The sequence below is a fragment of the Python bivittatus genome, unplaced genomic scaffold, assembly GCF_059951505.1.
Source record: "Python bivittatus isolate LINGU-HERP-01145 unplaced genomic scaffold, Pbiv_v1 ctg000340_np1212, whole genome shotgun sequence".
NCBI classification, from domain to species: domain Eukaryota; kingdom Metazoa; phylum Chordata; class Lepidosauria; order Squamata; family Pythonidae; genus Python; species Python bivittatus.
The window spans coordinates 2,777,494-2,792,069 of NW_028277056.1; the positions used below are offsets into that span (position 1 = coordinate 2,777,494).

General features: G+C 47.9%; 1 protein-coding gene across 1 annotated transcript in view; it reads left to right on the plus strand.

Annotated features, from left to right (window-relative positions):
* Nucleotides 1-282: 282 nt before the first annotated feature.
* Nucleotides 283-14,576, plus strand: part of LOC148216031 (maestro heat-like repeat-containing protein family member 7) — a 32,710-nt gene continuing 18,416 nt past the window's right edge. The window contains exons 1-8 of the mRNA XM_088140884.1: nucleotides 283-514; nucleotides 1,089-1,213; nucleotides 2,384-2,506; nucleotides 3,926-3,999; nucleotides 6,278-6,422; nucleotides 9,641-9,736; nucleotides 11,901-12,005; nucleotides 12,861-12,996. Of these exons, the coding sequence (XP_087997010.1) occupies nucleotides 283-514; nucleotides 1,089-1,213; nucleotides 2,384-2,506; nucleotides 3,926-3,999; nucleotides 6,278-6,422; nucleotides 9,641-9,736; nucleotides 11,901-12,005; nucleotides 12,861-12,996 (1,036 nt within the window). The remainder of the gene's footprint in view (nucleotides 515-1,088; nucleotides 1,214-2,383; nucleotides 2,507-3,925; nucleotides 4,000-6,277; nucleotides 6,423-9,640; nucleotides 9,737-11,900; nucleotides 12,006-12,860; nucleotides 12,997-14,576) is intronic.

Genomic DNA, 14,576 nt, shown 5'->3' on the forward strand with positions numbered 1-14,576 from the left:
GGTCAACGACCAGCATAAGGACCGTGGGGTAGAGTCAATTCGAAAGCGTGGAAAAGACATCAGAGTCTAGTGTGTGTGTGCGTGTAATAAAACCCTCCAGTTGTATGGAACTGCCATTCTCTCATCCCCAGCCAGCACCATCCTTGACCCTGCTGGCTGGGGATGATGGGAGTTGCAGCCCCGCCCAACTTGGGGAGAGCAGGTTAGAGAAGGCTGGTTTGACCTGCCGTGGCGCATCTCCGAAACGTCTCCCAACCAGCCCGTCCTTGTCTCCGCTGCAGAATGGATTTGTGCGGCTACCCAGGGGCAGAAGATGGCAACGGCTTGCTCGAGGGGGGCATCCCGTTCGGGTGGGAAGATTCAGACCTGTCTCACAGTAACCTGGAGCTGAGCCAGGGGGACCTGCAGGACGACTTCCCGGGCGACGACAGCGGGCCTCTCCTTCGATGCCTCAAGAGGATCTACCGGAAAACCAGGAAGGAAAGGACCAGGCGGCGGAAAACCCTGAGCACCGGTAATGCCAGGGCAGACAGAAGGGGCGCGGGAGCAGAACGAAGCAGCAGAATTAGACTGGGGTCCTCACCAGTCAGCCTCTCCTTCCGACAGGAACCCTCAAATTAGTCAATGGCAACTTCTCCTCCGCGTCACGGTTCTCTTTAATCGGTGGTGCGTGGGAGCTGGCTCGCGAGTGCCGATGATTCAGTTTTGGGGGATTTTGTTTTATTTCTTTATTTCTTTTATTCTTATATTTATATTGCGCCCATCTCCCCCAGAGGGTGAGTCTGGGCAGCTGACAATCAAAAACCGTAAAAACTGGCTGGCTGGGGAATTCTGGGAGTTGAAGTCCATGCGTCCTCAAGTTGCCAAGGATGGGAAACACTGCTCAGCTGTTTGTGGATCTCATGCAACCCAAGAAGCTGCCCCACTCCGTGCCTATGGCTCCCACCCCACAGCGGCTGGGGCTTCCCTCTGGAACACCTTGTGGTTTTCCAGGCGAGGGGGGCCTTCCCTCCCATTTGGAGAAGGAATGAATTCCTCTCTCTCTCTCTCTCTCTCTCTTTTTCTCCCTTTCACCATCGTGGGGTTAGTCCCGGATCTCTCAGGCATGGCAACCATTTGGGAAGAAAAAGAAGACCCCCAATCTGCCCAGGAACCCGAGCTCTTGCTGACCTCGTGGAGGAGCACGATGGAGTATTTTAACGGCAAAAAAGAGGTATGGAGACTTTGTAAAACAGCCCCTTCTCTTGGGGTCCCCAGAATTTCCTGGAAGATCTCAGCAAGAACGTGGAGTGGGCACCTGACGGGCGGCTCCCTGGACTCCTAGCAAACATCTCCCACCACCCTGACGCGCCCAAGTTTCTTTCTCACGGGGCAGCAGAGCAAACGGGCCAAAACCTCTTTGCGATCTCCTGCAAAGGACAAGCAATGAGAGATTTGCCCAAGTGCCCCTTGGGCGTTCCCTGGTCCCCAGTCCTGGATGGAGGACAAAGGCTGCAATCAGGGAGTCTGGGTCACTCGACCTCTGTGGCATTTTGTGCTCAAAGGAGAGAGTTTTAAAAAAAAAAACAAAGCCCACCCCTCCCCCTCTGCCTGGGTTTGCATGATAGACTCAAGTCAGTCCTTGCTCCCTTAAAACTACAGCCCCTATTTTAAAAAGTTAGCTCAAATATCAGTATATTTGGCCAGTCAGACTTCCTATATGTGGCATCTGTTTATGCACAGTTTGAGAGAGCAACTTTAAGATATGTGGACTTCAACTCCCAGAATTCTTGCTGGCTAGGGCATTCTGGGAGTTGAAGTCCACACAACTTTAAGGTTGCTGAGGTTGAGAAACACTGCTCTAGCACATGAAGATAGTGCTTAGGATACATCTGGCTCTTGAAGGTTTCTAAGAAACATGGAAAGTTATTACGAGCTCACCCTCAATGCGCCACTGAAAATGGGTTCATGCCAGCATTTGGATTTTTCCACCAGGAAAGATGTATATTTTACACAGACTTTGGCTGTGTCCTTCCAGCCAACCATCTGACTCTTTGCACAAGTAATTTGCCTTTTTCCGGAATAGTTTCTGATTTCTCAGTCCTGCCTAGAGAGATTTCCTGGTGGTCTCCCTTCCAAGTTCTAACTTCGCTTTTCAAGTCCAGGCAAGGTCACCTTAGGTCAAGCCATGTGCTTCATCATCCTTATTATATCATCATCATCATCATCATCATCATCATCATCATCATCGTTCTTTTTGTTGCCGCATTTTCTACTATGAGTTTTCCCCATAAAAGAATGCTGAACGAACAGAAAGATATAGACTGCACCACATCATTAAAAAAATTAATTTCTGCTTTCTCTCTCTTTTTTTCCCTCTCCCTCTCCCCTGAATCCCTTTTAGGATGACGTGATGAAGAGAAGTTTTTTTAGATTCTTATCCATTCTCAGCAAGACAATCAACTGGAACAACATGACTGAATTCTTTCTAGATAGTTTTACCTCTGATGTCGTGGGAGCCATAACTGTATGTCTTTTGTCTGTTTTCCCTCCTTCCAAGAAGGTCTGCGGGGGGTGGTCAAAAAAGTCAAGATGGCGCCCGCAGCAGTGCAGTGGAAGTGACACACATAATAAACAGGAAGAGCCTTGATCACATCGTTGTGGTCACCATCTTGACTTTTTTGACCCCACCGTGCAGACACCCCTGTTTCCTTCTATCTCTCAAATAAGGTTCAAAGCAATTTAAATAACTCCAATGTGATCTTACCCAACGCTGCATATTGCCCAAACCACATTTACTGTATAAAAACAACCTGGAAAAGCAGGATCCAGAAATCTGAACAAAGGGAGGAATATTCACCTTTTCCTTGTTTTTCAGAGATTATTAAAAAAACTTAATTTCTAATGATTGCTGAATCTTGCCAGGAAAAATTCTGTCGGCTGGGAGACTCATCAAGGGGCACATTATCCTTAGGGACCCCTCCCCTGGCCAGGAATGTTCCTTTCAATTTCTCTGTCGATCTGCAGCAAAATCAACTTTTTTGCATCCTTCAAAACTATCCCACCCTGGATGAAGGCAGTTCATGAAAAAAACACGCAAACCTAAGACAAAGTACAAATTGTCAAAACCATTAAAATATACCATTTACATGTTATATGTATGATTATCATAAATAATAGCACGTGGGAAGTCTTGGAGAAGGAAGCTCGAACAGTCCCGTGGACGGTGGGCACGAGGTATGGACCACCCTGCATTTTTGCAGGATCTCCCTTGGAAGGGTCCTGCCCCCTTGCCGTCCCCTCCGTTGGGTCAGAGGACCACCGAGTGAATGATCACACAAGCATCTGGGGACTGATTCTGCTTAGGTCCTCTCACCCATGTGGCTCCCCCAGCAGAAGTGGTGTCAGACAAGAGACCGTGAGAGCAGGAATCTCCAGGCTGAGATGGTCCCCCTGGGACTTGAGATGCTTGAGTTGCCAAGAGTGAACAACTTTCTCAGCGATCCCTGAGAAAGTCCAGAAGAACTTCCTTGGATATGATCTTGCCTTCCTTCCCCTTAACTTGGTTGCCTCTAGATCAGTGTTTCTCAAGCTTGGCCAGTTGAAGATCTGTGGACTTCAATTCTCAGAATTCCCCAGCCAGCAGGGCTGGCTGGGGAATTCTGGGAGTTGAAGTCCACACATCTTCAAGTGGTCAAGCTTGAGAAACAGTGCTCTAGATGCTTGCCTTGGCAGACTGGCCTGGACCCCAAGCTGGGTGGGTTGGACCTGTTTCCACCCAAGCCTTGATCTCGCCAAAACTGATTGGCTCAACTTTGTACCCTCTAACCTTAGCAAGCTCCGAAATGGCCCACATTGGGTTGAGGCCTTCAACCAGAGAACATTTGAAGTTCCTTCCAGCAGAGCTGAAACCATCTGATGGGTGAAGTGTCTTTCTTGTTGACAGGAGATGGTGAAGAGAGAGCTTCCAGAGCCCAACATTGTCTGTCTTCAGGCTATGAGCACCATTACGGACTTGAGGTAGATCTGCTTCTCCCTCGATCTATTAACTGACCTTGTGGTGGTGGTCTGGCATGGCCAAGCCACCTGCCTCTGAACTTCTTGCTCTCATTGTTCATAAAAATGGTGCAGCTTATATGGGCAGGAAATTGTCGTAATAATGTCAGATGGCCGAGGGGTGAACACAGTTGCCATATTAGATGTCCTGTCTGCATCGATTTAATATTACTGGCTGCAGGTAACATAGACCAGCACATGGGCAGCTAATAAATTCAAATAAATAAATAAATAAATAAATAAATAAATAAATAAATGCAGGTAGTCCTCACTTAACAACCATTCATTTAGTGACCATTTGAGGTTACAACAGCGCTAAAAAAAGTTACTTACAACCGGTGCCCAAAGTTACGACCGTCCCAGCACCCCTGTGGTCATGTGATTGTAATCTGGGCACTTGGCAACCAGCTTGCACTTATGTTGGTTGCAGCATCCTGAGGTCAAGTAATTACCATTTGCAACCTTCCCAGCTGGCTTCCAGCAAGCAAAATCAATGGGGATTCACTTAGGGACTGTGTGATTCATTTAACAACCACAGTGATTCGCTTAACAACCACCACAAAAAAAGGTCATAAAATCGGGCCCGATTTGCTTAACAACCGACCCACTTAACAAACAATTTTCCAGTCCTTATTGTGGTCATTAAGCGAGGACTACCTGTACTGTAAATAAATGACAGTAGATTAGGGAATAATGATTTGTCCCCGGCACAAAAGCCTGAAAGGTATGACAGGGTTCAAACATCATGCCAAGCCATAATTTGCTTAATTATGGTTTGTTGGATAAGGCACCATTGGCCAAGTACACACAGTAAGCCACAAATCACCGTTTGCAACCCCAAATGGCTGGGCTCATAGAGCCTGTTAAACTGAAACCAAACGCAGCACATTCATGGCTTGGTGTGAACTTGTTCTAGGGAAGCGGAAGGAGTCGGTATTTTGATGCACGGCGTTAATTTTTGCTCGAGCAAAAATGCGCCCGGAAACCTGGTAAGCTTAGCCTCCAGAGAACGGCATTCGCAGACTCCAGACGGAAGGGAAGGGAATTTCGAGAACCTCTAATTACTGGTTGGCTACCTAATTGGCGTTTCTTTATTTCTCACCATTATGAAACCAGGCATCTGGTCCCGCTAAAGGAAGACAGCGTCTGAGTCATCCGCTGCTACAGGGGCGATTTAGGCATCCATTCTGGAAACAGGATGCAGGGTTCAAACAAGGACAGCGAAAACACGCTTGTTTTCCCAAGCTCTGGTTATCATTAAGAAGCCCCTAAGCAAAATCTGTGCCATGGGAAAAGGAAGAAAAGATGCTTAAAACACTTAACACCAATGTTTCTCAATCTTGGCCACTTTAAGATGGGTGGACTTCAACTCCCAGAATTCCCCAGCCAGCCAGGCTGGCTGGGGAATTCTGGGAGTTGGTCCACCCATCTTAAAGTGGCAAGGTTGAGCAACACTGACTTATCCAATCTTTTAATTTCCGCCCCTGGTGCGAAGGCTCTATTTCATAGCCTCAGAAGCCGGAAAGAAAACATCACCATTGTTGCAGAGCTGGACCAGAATCCTGGCTAGTTCAGCAACTTTCTTCCAGCTCTAGCCAAGGCAGAAAATCACCCCCTGCTCCTCCTGCTAGAGCCTCACATGCTTTATCTGGTTTCGGCAGAGCGTGGTCCAAACCCAGCCCCGTCGGCTTTGCAAATCACAGCTGACCGCTTCGCAGGTTGGCTGAGCCCAGCCAATTGTGACTCATTCCCTCCAGCCACGGTTTAGCATGATGGGTGAACCCAGGCGCCATCTCCCTGCCAGATGGGGACACACAAATATGAATAGGGGCCTGACAACCATCTTGACCATGATTTGGGTGACACTTCTGTTCATGTCATGCCATGTTGGCCGGGGAGTTCTGGAAGCTGAAGCCCACACATCTTAAAATTGCCAAGGTTGAGAAACGCCTAAACTATCAGATGACACCATCTCCCTTCCTAGCTTCAGGTTCTGGTCTCCAAGTCTGGACAGGCCAGTTCAGACGCTAAAAAACCCATGCTGGAGGTTTTGTGGTTTTTGAAAATCTTCTCTCCAGCAGGAGTAGCCGAAGAAGGTGATTTTTCCTTCTGGCTTCTTGCGACTTTGTGAACTGGCTCAACATTATGAACTTTGGGGTGCGTTTTGCATTGTCAGTCTGTGATGGTCCTACTGTGTTCAAAAACAAACTGTGAGCCCTTCTGTGCTTTTCATTTCCTTCAGCAAGAGGCACGTCATGAAAACAATGGGGTCCTACCAGAAAGGTCTCTTACTCCGAACTTTCTTCAAGAGTGTCTTCTCGTTGTCACCTGTGAAGGCAGGACAGGAGGAAGGAGGAGTGGACTGTTCTACTGTTCAGTACACAAAGGTGGACTTGATCATTTGCTTACCATCATGCATGGATGTCTCTTCTTCTCTCTCCCCCCCACTTCTAGCAGCTGCTTCAGCAGAAATGTCTGTACGCATGGATAGCTCCAGTGCTCTATGTTGACCTGTAGCACGCTGAGCTATACAGCCAATCCTTCCTCAGCCACAGGTGAACAAAGCAACGAGTCCAGGTCACGGGAGTTAGTAGTTCCATGGTATTCACTGAATCAGAGAACGGTGGAGTTGGAAGGATCCACAAGGATCCACAAGGATCGTCCAGCCCAGTGTCTTTCAAACTTGACAACTTGAAGTCCACCCATCTTAAAGCTGCCAAGTTTGAAAAACACTGATCGAACCCAACCCTCTGCACTGTGCAGGAAAATCAGTTCAAATCCTTCCCAAGCGGTCTCTGTCCAACTTCTTCCTCAACACCTGCAGAGATGGAGAACCACCACCTCCACAGGGAGACCAGTTGTATGGATCTTGGCTGCATTAGTTAGACCGGTATTCCCCAACCTTGGGGGCTTGAAGATGTGTGGACTTCAAGCCCCCAAGGTTGAGAAATACTGGGTTAGACCTTATTTGGAGTCTGGTGCCCAGTTCTCAGCATCCACCTTGAGAAGGGGTACAGAGACGCCAGATTTCGTTTTGAGGAGAGCTAACAGGATTGTGAAGGGTCCAGAAACCAGACCCAACGAGGAATAGTTTACACGATCTGGGCATGTTTAGCATGTAAACGAGACGATGGAGATTTGAGACAATAGTGGTCTCCAAATAGCCAAAGTGCTGTTATGTGCATGTTTGGACCAACATGTTCTCTGCTGAAACCAAGAGCAGGAAAGGTTTGGTGGATTGAAAATAAAATAAAGGAGATCCAGGCTAAATCTCAGCAGGAATTTCTGGTGGGAGCTGTCAAGTAATCAAACAGCCCACCTAGAATGGTGCAGGAGTGGTGGCTTTGCTGGAGGTCCTCAAATGGGGCCTGGATGGTAACTGGTCAGAGATGGCTTACTAGATTCCTGCACAGAGCAGGGGTTGAGTTGGATGACCTTTAAGATCCCTTCCAACTCAGACAAATTACAATTTTATGATTAACTGGATTGTTAGCTTGAGTCAGTTCTGGCTGTTAAGATCAAGACCAAAATATAGTACAAAGCTGTCTTATACCACAATGCCAGAATCTTGCTCCAACCTGCCCCAGAGTCAGTCTATGTAGATCTGTCTACTCTGTGATGGCCGTTTTCTCCCAGAAGATCTTTGACATCACCTGCTCCATGAAGCTTTAACTTGATTAGAATCAGGCATCTTGGGCTGTACAATCCAATGTTCTTCACTAAACCAGGAATGGGCAATTTGGAGGTGGGGAAGGAAGAGAAGACCTGCACAGTGGGTGGGAATGTCTCATCAGACCTGTAGGTAGAGCTGGGTTGTGAAGTTTGGGACATTTTATTTATTCATTTATATTTTTTTTTTAATTGGGTGAAAGGTTGGTGTGGGTCCTTCCCGCCCTACGATTCTATATATTTACAGTTTCTCTGTGTGTCCTACCTCAGAATGGCAGTACACTCTTCTGGTTTTCAACCATGATAGGAAATGGGTGTTCTAGAGCAGGGTTCCTCAACCTTGGCCACTTGAAGATGTGTGGACTACAACTCCCAGAATTCCCCAGCCAGTATGGCTGGCTGGGGAATTCTGGGAGTTGTAGTCCACACATCTTCAAGTGGCCAAGGTTGAGGAACCCTGTTCTAAAGGCCAAAAACAGTTTGGAGGGCACAGCCTTGGGGCTGAAGGTTGCCCACTCTTGCACCATGCTAACGCTCTTCCTGAACTCCACACAACTGCCATTTGGAGATGTGGTGGATTCCCGTGGAGAGATTACCAACATTCATCTCCTCACTGAACACAGTTCCTACCTTTGCAGGGATTCCTCCAGGAACCCTCCATCCAAGAAGAGGCTTTACTAGGACTCTAAAATCTTGATCACAGCAACATCTGGGCAAGTGGTTTGTTTGCAGATGTTTCATGACCCAGCTAGGTGACATCATGATGTTACCTACAGTAGTTGGGTCATGAAACGTCTGCAAGCAAACCACCAAGCTCAGAGAGCACCAAGAACTCCACAGTTCAACCCTGGCCTACAGAGATTCTATCAGAAGGTTAATACCAGAATCATGAACTGGAAAGATTATGGCTGATGTGTAGAGATTAAACCTAAGGGCCAAGGGAGGTTCAGCCGGATCCTGGCAGTGCCTCGATAACATTGCCCCACCCAAGAGGTCGGTGTTTGGATCCTTTTAGAGTTACTATGCCAGTTTCTCCTAGCTGGCAATGCCTCCAGCTTCTTGGACTACAGTTCCAAAAAGCCCCTTTGGTAGGAAACACAGGGAGTTAAAATTCATGCAGACCCCCAGAATGGGAACCTGCTTTGCAGCCATGCAAAACGCAGAAAGATCAGCTTCTCAGATCACACAGGGCTTCATGCACAACCTATCAACTGCATCACCCTAAATCTGACTCTCACTTTGGTAAAGGCAAATGTAGTTGCTTCTCTTCTCTTCTCTTCTCTTCTCTTCTCTTCTCTTCTCTTCTCTTCTCTTCTCTTCTCTTCTCTTCTCTTCTCTTCTCTTCTCTTCTCTTCTCTTCTCTTCTCTTCTCTTCTCTTCTCTTCCCTTCCCTTCCCTTCCCTTCCCTTCCCTTCCCTTCCCTTCCCTTCTCTTTCTTACAAAGGACCTGTAAACTCTAGTCATGGTCAACAGATATACAGCCAAAAATCAGGAGTCTGATACCGCCTTTTCTTAGCCGACAAATGTTATTAGAAGACGCAGGTTTTGGTGAGCTGCAGCTCACTTCATCAGGCACATTTGTATCGGGTGCATCTGATTATCTGATGTACAGTATCTGTATCTGATGCACACGTATGTGTCTGACAAAGTGAGCTGCAGAAAGTTTGTGCCGTTAGAAAACAGGCTGCCAGTGTCCTGATTTCTGGCGACCACAGACTCACACAGCCCTTCCCCTAAAACATCTGGAGATGATGTTGCTCCACCAGGCTTCTTGAGTTGTTTGCAGAAGGTGTCGTCGGCCACAAACATTCAGGGCTGACCAGTTTTCGGATATGGTAATTTGCCAAAGATTTGATGGTCTCTTCCTCTCCGGACTGCTCATAGTTTCCAAACTCTTTACTCTCTCTGTCCTGAACCTGCCATTTGTCTTTCCCAGACTCTCTTCATTGGAACCTATCAAACCTTCAGTGAAATGCTCCAGCAGCTCATGGTGGAGAATCCAATCCCTTCGGAGCTGGAAAGGATCTTGCAAGTAAGCTATTTGGGAGAAAGATATACTTCTTGTTGTTGTTCTGCTGGGTTTTTTTTCTTTTTTGGTAATTCATTACAGATATGCATGTAAGTAAGGCTTAAGAGAACCTTCCCCAGTCTGATGGTCTCCAGTTGGGTTTAGAATCACAGAACTCAGGCTTGGAAGGGAACTTTGAGGTCATGTAGTCCAACCCCACTTAAGCATCTTTGACAGATAAGCTTCTCCAGCCTTTCGGAAAGAGAAGTCCCCACTTCACACGGCCTCCTGTTCCACTGGCTGACAGCTCCTACAGTCTGGAAGGACCACCTGATGTCTAATCTGGACTTCCTTTTTTGTAATTTTAACCCATTTTCACTCCATCTACCCTAATGTCGAGCCAATGGCCGTGCTGTCTGCAGACCATGGGAATTGCCCTGGCTTACGGAAACAGCGGGCGTTTGGATCCCAGCAAAGCAAAAGTGTTAAGGCTTTATTGAAGATAGAACTGACCTTTGGCAGTTTTTCCACCACCTTGTAACTGGAGACCCTGAAAAAAGTATACAGGTAGTCCTCGCTTAACGACCATTCATTTAGTGACCATTCAAAGTTACAATGGCACTGAAAAAAGTGACTTACGACCAGTCCTCCCACTTAACGACTGTTGCAGCATCCCCGCAGTCACATGAACATGATCCAGGCACTTGGCAACCAGCTTGCACTTTTAATGGTTGCAGCATCCCAGGATCACGTGATCACCATTTGTGACCTTCCCTGTCAGCCTCTGGCAAACAAAATCAATGGGGAACCATGTGATTCACTTCATGACTGCTGCAAAAAATCTCGTAAAATCAGGTCCGGTCACTGACTCGCTTAACGACCAATTATCTGGTCCCTATTGTGGTCATTAAGCGAGGACTACCTGTACCTTTCTTCTGACCAGCCTTCTGCCCCTGATGTAGAAGCCGTTCCTCTATGTCTTGCCGGGGTGGGGGGGCAGAGAGAGGAGAAATGGGCTCCCCAACAGCCAGGCCTAAATGGTAGAAGTTTGAACTCTTGCACCTGCTCTGCCCCTCTTTGGAGGAGAGATCAAGACCTTCAGAAAGGCCACCGGTCCACAGGTAGAGCACTGTTGAGTTGAAAGCTATTCTTTGCTGTGTCTATCTCAATGTTAGATCATTTTATTTGGTTTTGGGGGGGGGATAATTCCTTTCGGACTAGTTCACGTTTCTATTTTAACTGGTTTTCCTTGGGGACTAGTAATTAGCCCGCAATGGTGCGTCTGTTTTAGAAAAGGCAACATCTCCAACATCTCTAAAGAAACTGGTGTACAAGGATATTCCACCCACCCACCCATCTCTTGGCCTTTTGCCAAGAGGAGGTCAAAAAGGTCAAATGCCTTTCCAAAGGGTCTGGGTTTCAATCATGCAGGTGTGGCCGCCATCCTGATGTTTTGGATTCCCCCTTTCTGCACGGATGCCCCTCTGATCCCCATAACAGGGGGTCGGGCCACCAGGAAACCAGCAGGCACTCCGTCTAAACCTTTTATCCCTGAAGGGGGATCCGCAGGGTGTGGTCAAAAGAGTCAGGATGGCAGCCACAACAGGGCAACTGAAGTTCCGCCTGTTTTCACCCACATGTGCAGTGCAGAGCTTTGACTGCACCCCCATGGCCGCCTTGTTGAGTTTTCCATCGCAGCCTTGTGGCCGCCACCTTGACTTTTTCGACCACACTCTGCAGAAACCCCTGGCTGCTCCTCGTTCTTTTAAATCCCAGGGATTCCTCTTTGCCTCTTTTCCACAGCCACGGCATCTGGGCATATTCCAACTTGGAATGGATTCAAGGATGGTGTGCAATTTGAGGGTCTTCCTGGACTCACAGCTGAGTCCAGGAAGACCCTCAATGAGCAGGTGGCAACTGTGGCCAGGAAGGCTTTTGCCCAGCTTCATCTGGTGTGCCAATTGTGCCCTTTCCTAGATCCTTCAGACAGTCACTCAAGCCTTGGTCACCTCATGGCTTGACTACTGCAACACGCTCTACGTGGGGCTGCCCTAAAGACCACCTGGAAGTTTCAGCTGGTCCAGAATGCACCGGCGCGGTTGGCGATGGCAGTTTGATCTTCCGTCACTGTTAAGAGGGCCCCAACGACTCTGCTTTCTTCTCGTCCCTTTCCCTTACTCCCATGTAGCTCATGGTTCCGTGGCTGCAGTCCTCCGAGGCTGACCTGCGCGAGAGGGCCATCTGGAGCAGCGCCTCGCTCCTCAACTTTGTCGCCAGCAAATTGCAGCTGGACGTGAGTAGCCAGAAATGGGTCACCACGGGAAAAAATACTTACAGTATTGTTTAGAACAGTGCTTTTCAATCTTGGCCACTTGAAGATGGGTGGACTTCATCTCCCAGAATTCCCCAGCCAAGGTTGAAAAGCACTGATCTAAGTCATTTGCAGGAAGGACGCTCCACCAGCAATGCCCAAAAATGGGTGTCAGATATTTATTAATTACCCAGGAAGAAAGACAGGGGCATTTGCCCAGGGGGGGGCTTCCTATTCTGCAAGAAGGTGGTTGCATTGCTGTCTTTGAGCCCCTGCCCCCTTTGAACCCCCCTGTAAAAGGCACAGGGCATCAATCCTGCAGATTTTGACCCTCCCCGCGGACACCCCTGGAGGGGGCCCATTTTGGTCAGCAGCAGGCAATGTGGGGAGGAGGGCTTGACCCCCCCCATCCCCACCACCGTTGCTGAAACGAGGCAAACTCCCGCCGGTGCCCATCCATGCTCAGAGCTGCGGGGAAGGGGTTGTTTTTAATCAGGATCGTGATGGGGGGAGAGAAAGAACTGAGCCATCTGAGGATCAGTTTGGCTTCCACGGAAAGGGGTGGCGGATTGGAAACGTTCAGACCGTGGGGTATTTTCATTCGTGTCCTAAAAATACTTCTATGCTGCACCTGACTCCAAGTTTTTCCACCCAGTAAGCTGAGTGCAAAACATTGCAGTGCAGCCACGATTCCGACATATTTTGAGTCTGCTCAGTTTTGCCTGTAACACATGGGTGGAAATGGCGGATCCCAGTTCAAGACACGCCAGCCTCCTCGCCACCATGCAAGATCAGAGACCCTTGCTTCCAACTCTCTGCTCGTCTCTCTCCCCTCAGACGATGTCCAAATTCTCTCACCTCGGCCATCTTGTAGCCGTGCTGGGAATCTGCTGCGGTGACTCTATCAAATCGATCAGTTCGAAGGCTGCCAAAAGCGTCCACCTTCTCCTGTCCATCGTGCTGGGCCAAAAGAGTAAGAGGGTTAAGTGGAGGCCATGTCCAGTCTCCCTCACGGCAGGGGGGAAAAGATCCTCAGAATCCCCCAGGTGGATGGGATCCTAAAGATCTTCCAGTCCAGATTAAAGCATCTCAGACAGATGTCTGTCTGTGTTCAAATCCAATGAAGGGGAACCTTCCATTTCTGGTGATCATTGATCCCATTGTCAGTGACCGAGATGCCTCCAGGCACAGTTCATTTTTCATTAGGAAAAGTGCCTTCGTGCAATAAAACTTATACTTGTGAGCAGTGCCAGGCAAATTAAGAGTAGCTTCCGGTACAGGTAGTCCTCACTTAATGACCACAATAGGGACCATAAAATTGGTTAAGTGAGGTCGTCATTAACCAAATCACCATGTGACCGGACCCAATTTTACAACCATTTTTACAATGGTCCTTAAGCAAATCACCACAGTCATTAAGCGAGTCACGTGGTCATTAAGCCAATCCAGGTTCTCCAATGGACTTTTTTGCCAGAATTCACTTAACAACCATGTGATTCGTGTAATGACTATGTGATTTGCTTAGTGACAGTCATAAAAAAGGTTGCAAATCATGAATACGTGACTGCGGGGGGTGTGACGGTTTGCAACAGTTGTAAATGTGTGTTCAGGTCGTAAAGCACTTTTTCCAATGCCATTGTAGCTTTGAACCATCATTAAGCGAGCAGTCATTAAGCAAGGACTACCTGTATTCCTAATTGATGTGATCCTTAGAAAAACAGACTTCTGAGTTTGGGGCAATGGCTGGTCTTGTGGTAAAGTTTCTGTGAAGAAGTAAATAATTCATATTTAGTTCAAGGTGGAGATCTTTCATAAGGCTGCAGTGGGCGGGGCGAGTATGTAAATGAGGGGGATGCATCACCATTCTGGGCAGGGCTTGGAATGTTCAAAATTTTCTCAATGGGAATCTCAGAAAAGCAGCTTGTGGGCTGTGGGTGGTTCACTTAGGTCAGTGCTTCCCAACTGGGTAACAACACACAAGCCCATTACCCATGACAACAGGGACATTTAAACTGATTTAAAGATTGCCACGTGCAGTAAAATATATTTGAAAATCTCCCAAAGGACTCCCATTTAGACAAAAATCTATGAAATTACCAATGGTAATTTGTTGAAAATGGCATAGATCATTCTGTTTTTATAATACAGGTAGTCATCGAGTTATGACCATTTGCTCAGTGACTGCTCGAAGTTATGACGGGCTGAAGGAAGGGACTTACAACCAGTTCTCGAAGTTCTGGCCACCCCTGCACCCCTGCAGTCACGTGAACAAAATTCGGGTGCTTGGCGACCAGCTCGCAAGCTCGCACTTACGACCGGTTGCAGTCATAAGTGCAACTTTGCATTTGCAACCTTTCCTGCCAGCTTCCCATAAGCAAAGTCAATGGGGAAGCCAGCAGGGGAGGTTGCAAGTGGCTCAAGGATGTCTCCCCCACCCACCCTGGCCTTTCTTCGCTCACTCACTCTCTCGCACACACCATGCCCTCCTTCCCCCTTTGCTCACTTGCACACACCCATCAGTGCCCTCCTTCTAATAAGCGGTTTTGGGTAGGG